This window comes from Gambusia affinis, linkage group LG16 (assembly GCF_019740435.1).
Source record: "Gambusia affinis linkage group LG16, SWU_Gaff_1.0, whole genome shotgun sequence".
NCBI classification, from domain to species: domain Eukaryota; kingdom Metazoa; phylum Chordata; class Actinopteri; order Cyprinodontiformes; family Poeciliidae; genus Gambusia; species Gambusia affinis.
Window position 1 is genome coordinate 26,111,502 of NC_057883.1, and position 14,728 is coordinate 26,126,229.

Below are 14,728 nucleotides of genomic sequence, written 5' to 3' on the forward strand. Positions count from 1 at the left end.
ACTTATTAATAATCGCAAAATAAACATTAAGCCTAAAACCAAACTACTGCAACAGACTGGATGCTCTGCTCTTTGTGTGGGAAATATCTGAGTGTTTTTATGTGGCGTTGTTGTCAGTTGCTACGGCAACGAGTCTGCGCGTATCTGCGCCGATACAGAGAGCGAGAAAGAAGTGGTTTTGAGTTGTATTTTAATGTTTTTCCCTTTACTGTGGAGCACGAAATTAATAATATCTACATGTCCAAGTTTAATTGAGTTAAAGGAGTTATTTTACAGCGGCAGCGCCCCTATGGATGAAATGTAAAATAATTCTCTTTTTTCCCCTCCAACTTCTCCGCATACGGGGAATTTCCTCGTGTAAACAATAACATGCAAGGGTTTATATTTGTAAATATGATTATGTTTAAGTCAGTGCCTCACCATCTATGAACCTCACTGCACGTCACTGCTAAGAGGATAAGACTGGAGCCTCACTGAGAGCTGTTCTTTGTTCTTGTAATGCTCTGCGTACACTGTACCTATAGCTGTCATTATTTTATTTAATTATATACATTGATATTTATTTAATTAGCAAATAAATAAAACACAAGAATGAAAGAGCACGCATTTGATTGTTTTCATTCCAAGTGGTTGCTGTAATGTCTGCCATGATAAAGCGTTGTGCTGCCTGGCTTCATGTAGTGAGGCTGAGAACAGTCATGGTGAGCGCCTTGTGCTTGGTTACTTCTTGCTTGTTGCTCTTTGGTCAGTGTTCATAGTTCAGGTTGTTTACCGTCAGGGCATTGCCTCAATTGCTGTTTCATGGTGCAGTCGGTGGTAATTTCTGACATGAATGATATGGGCAAATGCCCAGGACGTTATCTTTTTAGATGAGCAGAATAAAGGAGTTTTTCTGCTTTTAATATTGGTGAAATTTATTTCATCTCTAAGTATTTAATATTTAGGTGTTTTTATGGGAATGTGAATCTTTCAGATCAATTTGATTGGCAATTTTGATCATATTTCACATTTTAATGTGTCATGTGGCACGGGGCGCTGGTCTTGGTCTTCACTACAACATTGTCCACGAAAATTGATTCATATGACTGCTTTACCTTCTTTGCATTTCTGCAATTGCTGCAGAAGCCGGTTAATCACCTGTTCATTTAACCCAGATGTGCAGCAGCAGGAAAACACCTAAAATATGCAGGACAATGGGCCCTGAGGACCAGAGGTGGGGACCACTGATCTAATATATAGAATATTGACTATTTTCTCAGATTTATTATCTGTTGATATTGATCAAGTGTCTATCGCGATATGTATTGTTAGCCCTAAATTATGGTCAACTTAATCATGGTAAAGACTGCTGACTCACCAATTATAAGCCACAATAAAAAAAAAAAACACATTACAAAAAAAGATAATTATTGGAAAAAATGTGATAGAAACAAGCATAACAGCAGCCTTGAGATGATCATGAAGGAAAGTCCATTCAAGAGTTTTGGACAGATTCATAAGGTGAAGACACCACAGGAATACAAATCTAATATATGTTACTTATGTTCAGCCACTCCTGAAACAGAAATAAAGTCATCTACCTTGAAATGAAAGTAATGTTTGCATCTCCAGAAGAGGATGAGAGACACGAGAACCAACAACCCAGATGAGCGGAAGATCCTTTTTAAGGTTACTCAGTATAATTCCTAATAATAAAAAACAAATTAAGGTAGATCTATGGGCTATGCAAAACATTTTTATTATATATTTTGCACAAAATCATTCTTAAATAATGAGACTGTAGTTCTGCTCAGTTCCGCCTGTTTCCAGCTATTTTCACTTTTGAATTTAAATGATGATTTGGGGGGCGTGGCCAGCAGCAGCTTATTTGGATTTAAAGTGACAAATGCGCAATTATACAACTGTAGATCTTTAAAAAACTGAAATGGAGCCTCCTGCACAACTACCAAGAATGGAGCAAGTGGTTTCTGGTTGGCAAGTCAACAACAAAACACTTTCTGTCTTTTCCAGCCACTCTGCAGCGCATACAGCAGTAAAACCAGGTGACCAAATGTGCTGGAGCTCTGCCTGGGTTGCTGGGTAACAGACTAGGATCAGCTGGGGTTGCTAGGTAACGGTGCAGCGGAATGTGGAATGTGACCCAAACTTCAGGAGGTTTTTAAATAAACTAAATTTTGCGTTATATTTACCTGTAAGTCATGATTAAAATAAACAGTTGAAATATAGAATTCTGTGTATAAAAAATTTATATGATTTTTTTTTAAAAACAAAACTTTTTTCATTCAAAAATTATACCAAAGTAAAAGTAGCACTATTTCAACATAATTTTACTCAAGTAAAAGTAAAAAGTAACCATCCAAGAAACTACTCAAGTTAGAGTAAAAAACTATTTGGCAAAAAGTCCAAGTACTGAGTAACTGATATAAAAATCAGTCATTAAATATTTCAAAATTACACCAGACTCAACAAAAACATGTTTGTTCCTCATTCAGTGGGTAGACGATCAAGACATTTTACTCAAGTAAGACTAGCAATACTTAATAAAACTACTGAAGTAAAAGTAAAAATTATAGCATTGTAAAAGTTGATTTTTCATCCCCCCAAAAAATGGAAATAAATAAATATTTTGATGCAAAGTGCAAAATAAAAATGTTGCTCAGAATAAAGCAGGCCAAAAAAATGCATCATAATTTAAATTCCAGTAAATAACATTCAGCTTTGAAGGCTGTTTAAATAACAGAGGCCAGTCCGGTGGGTTCTGGCTAAAGGTTCGGTGTTTCATGGCCGTCCATCCTAAATGTCATCAATTCAGCAGTAAGTGGGGGCTGTCATTACCTTAAAGGTCTTGTCCATGGAGGCGGACAGCAGCAGGTGGCTAACGTGAGGCAAGGGGCACCACTGCACCGTGTTGGCTGCCCCCTGGTGGCCTTCCAGGCTCATTAAAAGCTTCCTGGGCGTCCCGGATGATTTGGGTTTTTCACCAAGGTAAGGCTTCACTTTTGGTGAAACATCAAAGAGAACTGGATCTTTCCTGGTTGGATTCTCCAAACTATGTTCTGGGTGATTCTCAGGGCATTTTGTTTCCTCTGACTGTCTTTGTCTCTTTGGGATGTACGGTCTGACACCAGGGAGAGAAGATGGCCGCCTTTTAGCGGGATTTGAACCATCGGCGACACTTTTTGAGAAAGTGAGACAAGCAGATCTGTCTTTAAAATGTTTCCCTTCGTTTCTGCTATGGTACTTCCTATCCCAGTGTGGTATCTTTGGGTAAACATACAACAAAGAAGAGCTACTTTGTCCTAAAACTGTTTCTGAACCTGCAGGTCTGGGCTTTACATTGACACTATTAAATCCAGACGGGTCTGATTGTTCTTCCTCCGTCTGATTGCAGGACTCATCCTCTGAGTCATCATAGGTCACCAATGAAGACATCTTCACCTGACTGAAAATAAGAAAACAAATATAGTTTCATTAATTCATCTATGGTCCACAAGCGGCATCTAGTGGCCAATTCAAAATCTACAACAACAAACAGATAAAATCAGAGAAAGAAACAAGAGAATGTTTAATAGTCAGCAGGCCTGTCATAATAACAAATGTTACTGGACAATAAATTTTCCCAGAAGTTACTGTGATAAATTATAATATTGTTGTTTTGATACCATTTTCAAGTAACTTAATGCTAGTGGCATAATAATGCAAGAACACGTTCTTAAAGATCAATAAACTTTAAATTCTACGGAATATTTAACACTATAACCAGAAGACATTTAAAATGTTTAAAATAAATTAAAAAACAACAAATAAAATTAGTTATGAAGTGTTTGTAAACAAGACTGTCCTTAAAATGAAGGACTAGATGAGACCAAAGCACCAGACTGAGGAGTTTTGTCATCCAGTTTTTGGCAGAAAGAAATCACGCAAATGGAAATTATTGTGTTTGTTTTAAGTTATCATCCTATTCATTGAATTATTGCTTAAAGCAGCAGGCTTAGGAATAATCAGTTTTAGCAAAAATCAATTTTGACCCAATTTTTGGTGCAACTAGAAATCTCTCCAACAATAAATGTAACTGTGGAATTTATTTTAAATATACCTAATTCTTCTACATTAAACAGTTACTATAAACCTTTCATAATGAGTCCAGTACTTACTGTTTCTAAATTTTATTAGATTTCCTAAAATATTACATGATGTAACAGTTGAAGTATAATATAAGAATTTCACAAATCTCACAAATAATGTTCTGGAAAGTGTTACGTTAAAATTTGTTGTCACCCCACCTAACTATGATGCTACAAAATAAAATAAAGCTCAGGCATTTTAAGTTTTTTGTCACTTCAATACTTGAAAAGCTGGAGTCAGATTTAACTGGAAGATTGCTGAAGCTAAGTACAAATGCACGCCACACTTCTCATTTTTTTTATTGGAAAATAAATGTTTTAAAACCACGTTCCATTTTATGTTGTAGTTGATGATCGAATATTTTCTCACTAATAACCAAACCAGTTTTTTTTTGTTTTTTGCTTTAGCCTATGTGTTGTCATTTCCCCCCGACACGTTTGCTAATAATCAATGAAAATATCACATTTAGAATTTTGCTTGTAGGTGCATATTTCTCTTGGTCTATGCCATAAATCACAATGAAATGAAATTAATTTAAGTTTGTAGCTGAAAGGTTACAAATATATATACTTAGTATAAATAAATTTGGCACTCTGTGCTTGTTATATACTAGCAATGTCTGTCTCAATGCCTTTCATGTTTATTAGCCAGCAGCTAGCAGATATAGCTAACGTTCATAGTTGTCCTTTCTAGTTTATGAGCTAATAATACAAAATAAAAGCAGTTTAATAATTGCACTCCATTGTTGTACCTGAACTTTGGAAAACTCCTTAATTTCTCTTCGTAGTGTTCACATTAGATTGCTTTGTTCAACATCCGGCAAAATAATGTCAGTGAGAGAATTTCAGAATAAACGCATCGCTTCGTTTTGTTCCGATGGGGAAATCGTCTTTCTACGTTTAAAAGCTTTTATTTTAAAAACATTGGGTAGGAACCAGGAACAGGCACGTCCTGCTCATTGAAATCATAATTTCTGAAATATCTTTAGTATTTTTTTTGTTATGAACGAAATAGCATGGATGTTTTATACTGTCCTTATAACATTTATATGAGTTAGACTAAATTTCTTGACTGCGCGGATTCGTGATGATCGGAACCTTTCGAACACGGCGCGTTTGAACGGGGAAGAAGTAGATCCGGACACCGGGCTCTTTACAGGCTGATGCAATTTGAAAGAGGGAGCTGTCAGCTTAACGGTATAATAGAACAGAAAAATAACCGGATATTTCTTATAAGTCTTTAAGCTCAATAGTTTTTTAAAATTATTGAACACATCAGCTCTCTCTTTTTTTTTCCATTTTGATGCAGAATATTAGCAACGATTAGCCAGATTTACCAAGCTAGCTCTGATAAATGCTCACATATGGACACCTTCTGTGCTACGGAAGGAGGAAATATAGACATGTCAGAGCTTTAAATCTGTTTTATTTTTCTGTTTAAAGACTGATTGTTCTATTTGTTTAAATTTTTTAAATTATACCAGTGTGAAGGAGATGACAGACTGTCAAGGAGACGTGGAAGGAGCCAGCACTCCCATGGAGCTTTATGAGAAACTCAGCGAACAAGGGGAAAAAGTGAGGTCCCTGAAGTCAGCCAAAGCTGATAAAGTAAGGCACATTTCCAACAAAAATAAAAGAATAAAACTAATTATGTTCCTGCTTAGGAAAGTTCATCAACAACATTAAATAATTATTTCCAAAAAGGGGATCTATTCTGTCTCATCATTTAATATATCGACATGGTGTTTATATAGCGTTTCTATATAAAACATATTTGGGAGTGAGTCATCAGTCTGCTCCATAATTTTTGCAACTTCCATTTTTAAAGCTGGATTTATCCACCTTAAATTTATAGTGCGCTGATATATTTGTACTGTAAAAATGGACTGAAAAGAACTGAAAACTCAACTCTGGAAAATGTAGAATTTGGACATGAACAACCTGTAGGAAAACTAGATTTTTATTTTTTTTATCAGTAACAGAAGTTTAAAAAGTCAATGTGATTTTTAAATTATCTCTTGCCTTGTTTCTAGACAATGAAGGAAACAGGTTATTTAAAAATATTTTTTATATTTACTATCTTATCTTTCAGTGATAAACAAATGTCCATCATTTCATTATAATATAAAAGATTACATAATTTTTATATACATTACTAATCTGGAGACAGTAAAAATTAAGAGAAAAAAGCAATATAGATAATCTTACTTAGTTTTATTTTTTGCCTAATAGATGATATTGTTGTTTTTTTTCCCCCCTCTTTTATTTATTTTTCTGCAGGCTGAGGTTGATGCTGCTGTCCAGCTGCTACTGAAGCTGAAAATGGACTACAAACAGATGACTGGGCAGGACTACAAAGCAGGATGTCCACCGTCAGTGAACGATGCTGCGCCGAACAACGGCCCGGCAGCAGATGGCGCCGGTGAGGACGACACAGTGGATCCATGGACCGTCTCAACCACCAATGCCAAGGGAGTCGATTATGACAAATTAATAGGTGAGAGTCCAGTTAGCTTCAAGTCTGAGGGGAGGGATAATCCATTATGGCGGATTGATAAACATTGCTTTCTCTTATTTTTTTATTTTTTAGTGAGGTTTGGGAGCAGTAAAATCGACCAGGAGCTGGTGGATAGAATAGAGAAGGTTTGTGGACAGAAGCCCCATCGCTTCCTACGAAGAGGAGTTTTTTTCTCACACAGGTGTTTGTTCTTCCAATTAATAACTGACATATTATTCATATTAATATAAAACCTTTCACATTTTTCACATATTTTAGTGCATAATTTAGCATAATTTTTCACATCTTTTGGAAATAAAAATTATTTCTGATTGTTTTCAGCTCCCTCACTGCAAAAACAAAATCTCACCAAGCAGTTTTGGTCTAGTTTACTGTGCAAACATCTTAGTATACTTAAGATAAGACAAAACCAACTTATGAGTAACTTTTCAGGAAGATATCAGAGCTTTAAGTCAGTGATTGCTTAACATTGATGAAAAAATACTAGTTCCATTGGCAGATTATTTCACTTATAACTGGGGAAAAATGTGTTTTTTTTAATGTATCATATTCTATCCATGGAACTAAAACAATTTCCAGCAATTTTAAGGAATTATTGACTTAAAACAAGCTCCTATAACTTGTTTAAAAGTTACTTATAAGTTAGTTTTGTCTTATTGTCAGTGTACTAAGATATTTGTGCAATAAACTAGACCAAAATACTTGGTCTAGTTTATTGCATATTCACTAACTTTCACTGCAGGTGCAGCTGGTAGAAAAAATTTATCACAATAAATGATAAACAATATAATAAACACAATTTTTTGTGTCCCCGTTTGCCTTGTAACCAACTGAAACAGGACTATTTATTTCTTTTTCTTGGTCTTCCTGTTGTTTTCTGATGTTCCTAACATCTTTTTTACTGTAACTTCACATATTTATTGCGATAAAATCAGACACAATTAGACTTTATTGCTGTGGATTTTATGCAATGAAACCGATCCAAGAAGCTTCAACACAAATGCTTGGCACACTTTTTACGTTTTGTGTGCTGCAAAGCATTTCATTTCCCTCTTTGCGCTACTTTGTGTAGATAACATAAAATCACAGTGAAATATTATTGGATACAGAGGAATAAACTTAATTTTTCTCCCTTTGCTTTGCAGAGATATGCATCAGGTACTGGACGCGTACGAGAAGCACAAGTCCTTCTACTTGTACACTGGCAGAGGGCCGTCCTCAGAGGCCATGCATGTTGGTCACCTCATCCCTTTTATCTTCACCAAGTGAGTTCTGTTTCCCTGCATATGTACGTCACTACTACACCGTAGATTTAAACGCTGACCAAAAGATGCAGTTCTGACTATCAGAATGAAGCAAATTGCACTGAACTCCTGGTTCCAGATGGCTCCAGGACGTGTTCGACATCCCGCTGGTGATCCAGCTGACAGATGATGAGAAGTACCTGTGGAAGGACCTGACTGTTGAAGAATGCCACCGCTTTGCCATGGAAAACGCCAAGGACATTATCGCCTGTGGCTTTGACATCAACAAGACCTTTATCTTCTCTGACCTCGACTACATGGGGTAAAACCAAACTGGAGACTAAAGAGAGAACACTGTGAAATTAGAGTGTTTTTTTATAGTGTTGTTTGTTTTTCACTTTAGTTCCTCCCCTGAGTTCTACCGAAATGTGGTGAGGATCCAGAAGCATGTGACGTTTAACCAGGTTAAAGGCATCTTTGGCTTTACGGACAGTGACTGCATCGGTAAGCGGTTGAAAACAGTGAAATGAGTCTTAAATATATACTAATTCAACCTGTTTAGATTAACTTGAGAATAGATTTCAGTCTCCAGATAAGGTAATCTTTTAAGAGTCTCATATTTTCCCAGTATATGTTTGAACAGTTATTGTGTTTTGTTCTCCATCCAGGAAAGATCAGCTTCCCAGCCATCCAGGCTGCGCCATCCTTCAGTAACTCCTTCCCTCATGTGTTCGGAAACAGAAAAGACATACAGTGCCTCATCCCCTGTGCCATTGATCAGGTCAGAACCACAAGATGGAGGAAGGAATGCAGCGATATGTCTATTGTACAAAATAATTAGTTTTTCTGTCTGTCACACAGGATCCCTACTTCAGGATGACCCGCGATGTTGCTCCGAGGATCGGTTACCCGAAACCAGCCCTGCTGCACTCCACCTTCTTCCCTGCCCTGCAGGGGGCGCAGACGAAGATGAGCGCTAGCGACGCTAACTCCTCCATATTCCTCACTGACACGCCGAAGCAGATCAAGAACAAGGTGATTTAGGTTGTCTGTTATCAGACAGCCTGTTGAAAAATCTGTTCCCCTCCTGGCCTGTGGGGGCTCTGCATCAAGAAGCACTGAAGAAGACACTGAGCGCAACTTCCTTTCTTTCAAAATCTAAACAAAAACGGATTTCTTTTTTGTTTTTAGTAAAAGACATAAAAATTTCTCCTGCTAGCACTAAGCTAACATGTTTGTTTTGGTTGTATTTACCCAGAATTCCCTGCGTTTTAGTCCAATTCCTGCTTTTGGAGCTTTCTCCTATGTTCTTGCATTCAAACCGCACCAGAGTTCACTTTACCAATGATACAAATTTCTTTATTAGACTTTTCATTTTAAGTCAGGGTAAAAATATTACTGACATAATTTTCCTGCAATGGAAAATGTTAAGTACAACACAAAGTACTACAACTTTTACAATAAAACTTTTATAATAAGTAGAACCATGTTAATCTAGACTTGTACTGAGAAGTCGACTTTGCTGTACCCAAATCTGCTTTTATTTCTTTTATTAAACTTTTGTAAATATAGCAATAATTTTGAAAGAAAGTGACACAAACCAAGCCTAAAATAACTGGATCAGCGATTGGATCAAAAGACAAAAATATTACTACTTTATTTGCTTAATCTTAGTTTGTTTTCCTTATTTTCTTGGCCTGCAAAAAGTAGAACCACTTTACTTTTTTCAGAGTTTGATTGTGCATTCTCACTTCCTTGAACTAATCAGACTTTCTAAACAAACTGACTGAAGTTTGATTAAAGCAGACTACAAAGGGCTGGTGTGAATGCCTGCTTAATCAGATTAGATTTACATTGCCAACTTCCCTCACCTCTAATTATTCCCTACAGATTAACAAACACGCGTTTTCTGGAGGGAAGGACACGGTGGAGGAACACAGGAAGTACGGAGGGAACGCAGACGTAGACGTCTCCTTCATGTATTTGACTTTCTTCCTCGAGGACGATGAGCAGCTGGAGAAAATCAGACTGGTGAAGAAGAAAACAGACTTGTTCTTTCTTTTTTTAATCCATCGTTCATCTAATCCCACTCATCTTCGTCTCTTTGCAGGACTACACGAGCGGCGCTCTGCTAACAGGCGAACTGAAGAAGATATTGATTGAGACTCTGCAGCCGATGATTGCGCAGCATCAAGAGAGACGTGAACAAGTCACAGATGAATTAGTGAAGCAGTTCATGACACTCAGGCCTTTAAATTTTAACTTGTAGCTCACAGAACCGTGTTTGTTGTGCTCTGCTTTTTTTTTTTTCCTCCATTTGAAGTCGTCTATAACTCGAGGAAACAGAGAAGCTGCTCATTCTGTAGCAAATGCACATATTGTTGTTCAGGAGTGAAAGTGAAAGGCATGTTTTTTGAATCCTGCTTAAAGACAAACAAAAATCATCCGTTTCATAAGTCTTGTGTGGAAATTTAACTTCTCACATCCGTGAATGCAACCCTGTAAATGGGACGACTTTATCACACTAATACTTTCACAGTTTGAGCCACCAACACTCTGTTCCAAAAACAAAACGACGTTATTGTGGTTACTTTTTGGGCTTTTAATGATGCATTTTTTATGGTTTTTCAGAGTTGAACATCATGCAGCGCATAACTGAAATAAATTTTAAGAAAACAGAATTGGGTGTACTGATAAAGCCAATGTTATACTCTTGGAAAAAATGGTTGCATTAATATAAATCAAATGGTTAGGCACAAAAAAAATCTAATGGATTGAGGCTTTGTTTCCAAAAGCTTCATGTTATTCATTCCATGCATTTAAAACACAGTTATGATGTTTCTTTATATCAAAGTACTGTTCCTATTGAAGGAATATGAATCTTTGGTGTCCAAAGTGCAAACTGACTCTCACCCTGAATTAAAATATAAATCAAAAAATGATACAACTTTTTTCCATGAAGCAGGACAAAAGAATTTGAAAACTATTTGCTTTCATTTTAATACTGCAAACATGCAAAATCATTTCTTGGGTTTTGGATCAATGGTGAATAACATCTGTGTCCTATAAAAAAACCAAAAGAAAATCTGATGACTATATTTGCTTGATTTTGACTCAATATCTTTGACCCATGTTACAAAAAGTTTGGACACAAGATATTCCAGCTATTCTGTACAATTCTCCACCACATGCAAGACCCTTTGATGGTGTACGTGGACAACTGTAGATGGTTTTAAAAAAAATTGACATTTCTGAGTTTGAAAAATTGAAAATTTTTATTTTGAGAGCAACCTCATAAATTTTCTTAAATAAAACCCCCCAAAATTTTCCAAGGTTTTATGGTGGACATTCAGTCCTTTTTATCTACAATGGCTAACCCTTTAGCATAATGCTACCATTGTTGCAGTGTTGTTGGGCTTATTAAGTCTGACACTCATTAATCTTTCTTATAAGACCATAAACTTCTGTCTAGAAGGCATTTTGGTTTCTCCAAATTGGTGAAGCTTGAATCTTTATTTCCATTTTGTTCCTGTTTGTTTTTCTGGAGGGGACGAAGGTTTGGTCATGTTGCAGTGATGGCGATACGGCAGGATTGTTTGGTGATTAAATGAAGCAGAGAAGCAGTGTCAGCTGAGTGTCACTGTCGAGACCCTGGGGAAATGAATGGTACAAGAAAATATTTGCTTTTATTTTATAGCTCATGGGTGGCCCGGCCCTTCATAATGCCGCCCTGGGTAACTGCCCATATCGAAAACCAGGTGAAGTAAGTCAAACTTTACTTTTAAAGCAAATTATAAATCATAAAAGCAGGTTTTTTTAATCACATAAAGTTGAATGAGTGGTGGTTTGGTCAGAAAGGTGTAAATAAATGCATAAAATAAAAAATAAAAATAGTTATCACATATCCAGCCAGAAGGATAATTGTGAGAAAACAAGGAAGGTTATCTGCATTTATAAGTGTATGTATATTTCTTTTTTTTCCCCTCCACGGGGTCTTTTTATGGGCTCTAGTGTCCCTTATACAACAGTAAGCTGACAGGAAAGGCGGAAGCAGTGGGGGGAAGACATGCGGCAAATGTCGTCGGGTCCGGGAATTGAACCCGCGACGGCCATGTCGAGGACTCAAGGCCTCCAAACGTGGGGCGCCCTAACCTCTACGCCACCGCAGCACGCCTGCATGTATATTTCTTAACCTGTGTTGATTAGAGAATTAAAACGTGCAGCTAATTCTTGTTTTAAAAAATTTTTTTTTTTTTTGTTTCATTATCATCCAACCCTGGAGAAAAATATTCAAATGCATCATTAAAAAGTCCAAATTAACTGCATTTATGTTCATGAGTGAGTTTTGATATAGCTATTTAATTCTTCAAACACTGTATTTTGGTGCCATGCCTTGACAAATAAAGACTTGATGATGTCCAGATCTAAAACTAATGAATGTAAAAAGGAGAAAAAATAAAAAACAAAATAAAGGATTAAATAAAACAAAGATTTGTGTTTTAACAAGCAGATCCAGCAAAATGAGTTAAATTAACCTGCATACACAATGTTTATAATCCAAACAAAATCAAACCACATAATGTACAGAGCTGGTCAGAAAATGTTCTTTTTACATACAAGTTACCTTTTGCTGGGGTTGCTAGGTAACGGTCGGGCTTTGCTGGGGTTGCTAGGTAACGGGCAGAGACTGCTTATTTGTGACATTACATTCTTATGGTTTCTGAAATGGCTGATTTTCAAAACACCAAAAAACAACTTATTTTCAAACAATTTGCTGGATGTTTTTTTAAGGATTTAAGACCCAAATGAAAGAATAAAAACATGCAAAAAATGAATTTTGTATAATAGGTCACTGTTAAGATCAGTATTATTGCTAAATTACATCAGGAACAGTTACAATTGAAAGGAGCATATTTAATTTGTTTCTGCACAAAATTTCAATTTGAGTTTCAAAAGCAGATGTTCAAACACCAGGATAAGGTTTGAGTTTTGATATAACTATTTAATTCTAAAATAATTTATATTCCTGTCAGGTTTAAACTACCTAGAACATCAAAATACAAGACACAAAGAGGAAAGACAAGAGAGTGAGATTGTTTTTACTGGTGAGAACGGACAGAGACGTACTGCAGTTACAATCTCTACCCGCTCAGAACGTCCTGCCGACTCCTCTATTGAAACAGACGTCCCTTTTTACATGCACTTTGCAGCTCTGAAGGAAGCAAAAGGCAGGAAACAAAACACATGAAGCTGCAATGTAAGTTATGGTTTAACATCACGGCTAATTAGCACCACTATGCTATAAGCTATCTTGTTCTAAACACAAAAGGTCAGCTCTCTTCATCCATCCATCAGCTGTCTGATTTGACCAAGCTGACGCTGGCTGACTGCATCCTTCAGCAGAGCTCCCTTCAACATACTGAGAAACAGTTAAGGCTATTCGACATTCATGATGCATGAACAAAAGAAGCAAATGTTTGATAACATAATAGTACATACAATTTCTCTAACAATTCCTTATAAAAGCAGGTTTAGCTCTACATTTTGTTGTAAAAAAAAGAACTTAAATTAAAATAGCTCTTATGAAACATCACATAAATAAATCACAGATTACTGTGCATCTCAGCACTGTAAAAACTATAACCCATCTTATAGAGTCCTTCTGTTTTTGCTTTTTTGTCACATCTAAATGTTTTCAATAGATGTAATTTGGTTTATTTTGTATCTGTTCTTGAATTTCTGTAGATTTGGACATGATAAATTAATCTTTTATATGTTGGGAGACCAGTTAAGTTAAAGTCAACTAGTCGATTCTACAGGCAGTGACTAAGCCAAGGGGAGTGCTTCTCATATACTCCTGCATGATGAGTGATGAATCACAGGTTTGCCGAGAGTCAGGGGCGACGCCCTCCAAGGTGTACAGCCTCTTGTCACCATCTGGTGGAGGAAGGTGGAAGCAGCAGGTAAACAGAGAAATAACACAGAGAAAACCAAAACTCCAGTTCCCAACAGAGACATAAAAAATAATGATTATCCTGCTATGTAAATGGTAATTAAAGGAAACTAAATGCTGCAGGCGCTGTCCTCGCTTGGTTTCCGTAGAAACGGACCCAGCTGCTGGGAGCCGCCGGCCTCTGACTCTTATTTGTTGAAATGAGGGAGACAAAGGAAGAGAATCTGCCACTTAGCATGTAATCAATTAACTTGAATTAATTTAATGGAAACAGTTATCAAAGTGATTAGAGACCACCTCCATGTTGAAACCTCTGCAGCTTTAAATGGGGATGTGAGAAGTAATGAATAGGCATCGCAGGAAAAGAGCTGCATCAGTTTTACTTTCTCATCATCATAGATGAGTTTAGAGGAGGAACAAACTAAATGTTCACTGATTGGTTTCCTCAGTAAAACAGCAGAGAAACTTTAAAGTATTTACATAGACGTGTGCTGCCATCTAGTGATGGTTTCTGTATAAACAGAAATAAAAGGAAGAAAGTGGGGCATCATTTTTCTGATTATTATTATGATTTTAATCTGTGCTCTCTAATGCAATTCTTTATAAACAGAAATATTGCATCAAATAAATCAAAACATGTGCTTGAGCTGCAGAACACCTTTCACTGTCATCATCATATCTATGAATGAAACATCACAAAGCAGTTCTTACTAGTCCATAATTTCCAAGTTCTGCATTAAAAATCTGCTTGTAAAAAAATCAGACAGACGTATTTCATCTTTCATTGACAATAATCTGTATTCTGAGAGAACAGCATGGATATTCCAAAGAGAGAAAAAAATCAAATGTGACATTTTGTTTAACTCCTACACTTTCTGAAACTAGTTTC

The 14,728-nt window shown here is 36.4% G+C and overlaps 2 protein-coding genes across 2 annotated transcripts in view; one reads left to right on the top strand and one right to left on the bottom strand.

The window, feature by feature from the left end:
- The window catches only part of wdr25 (WD repeat domain 25), a 28,395-nt gene extending 23,445 nt beyond the window's left edge, over positions 1-4,950 (bottom strand). The window contains exons 1-2 of the mRNA XM_044143286.1: positions 4,877-4,950; positions 2,836-3,442 (exon numbers count right to left, since the gene is read on the bottom strand). Coding sequence (XP_043999221.1) covers positions 2,836-3,432 — 597 coding nt within the window. The 5' untranslated portion in view covers positions 3,433-3,442; positions 4,877-4,950. The remainder of the gene's footprint in view (positions 1-2,835; positions 3,443-4,876) is intronic.
- A 95-nt stretch (positions 4,951-5,045) lies between these two features.
- Positions 5,046-10,567, top strand: LOC122846361 (tryptophan--tRNA ligase, cytoplasmic). The gene is made up of 11 exons (XM_044143277.1): positions 5,046-5,321; positions 5,609-5,732; positions 6,405-6,621; positions 6,715-6,823; positions 7,788-7,907; positions 8,026-8,208; positions 8,290-8,390; positions 8,555-8,667; positions 8,748-8,921; positions 9,777-9,917; positions 9,997-10,567. The coding sequence occupies exons 2-11, from the start codon at positions 5,619-5,621 to the stop codon at positions 10,153-10,155; spliced, it is 1,431 nt and encodes a 476-aa protein (XP_043999212.1). The 5' UTR covers positions 5,046-5,321; positions 5,609-5,618; the 3' UTR covers positions 10,156-10,567.
- Positions 10,568-14,728: the final 4,161 nt, after the last annotated feature.

Coding starts and splice junctions, on each gene's coding strand:
- LOC122846361 (XM_044143277.1), top strand. CDS start 5,619: ATGACAGACTGTCAAGGAGACGTGGAAGGAGCCAGCACTCCCATGGAG. Junction 6,622..6,714: donor CGATTATGACAAATTAATAG/GTGAGAGTCCAG, acceptor TTTATTTTTTAG/TGAGGTTTGGGAGCAGTAAA. Junction 6,824..7,787: donor GGAGTTTTTTTCTCACACAG/GTGTTTGTTCTT, acceptor TTTGCTTTGCAG/AGATATGCATCAGGTACTGG.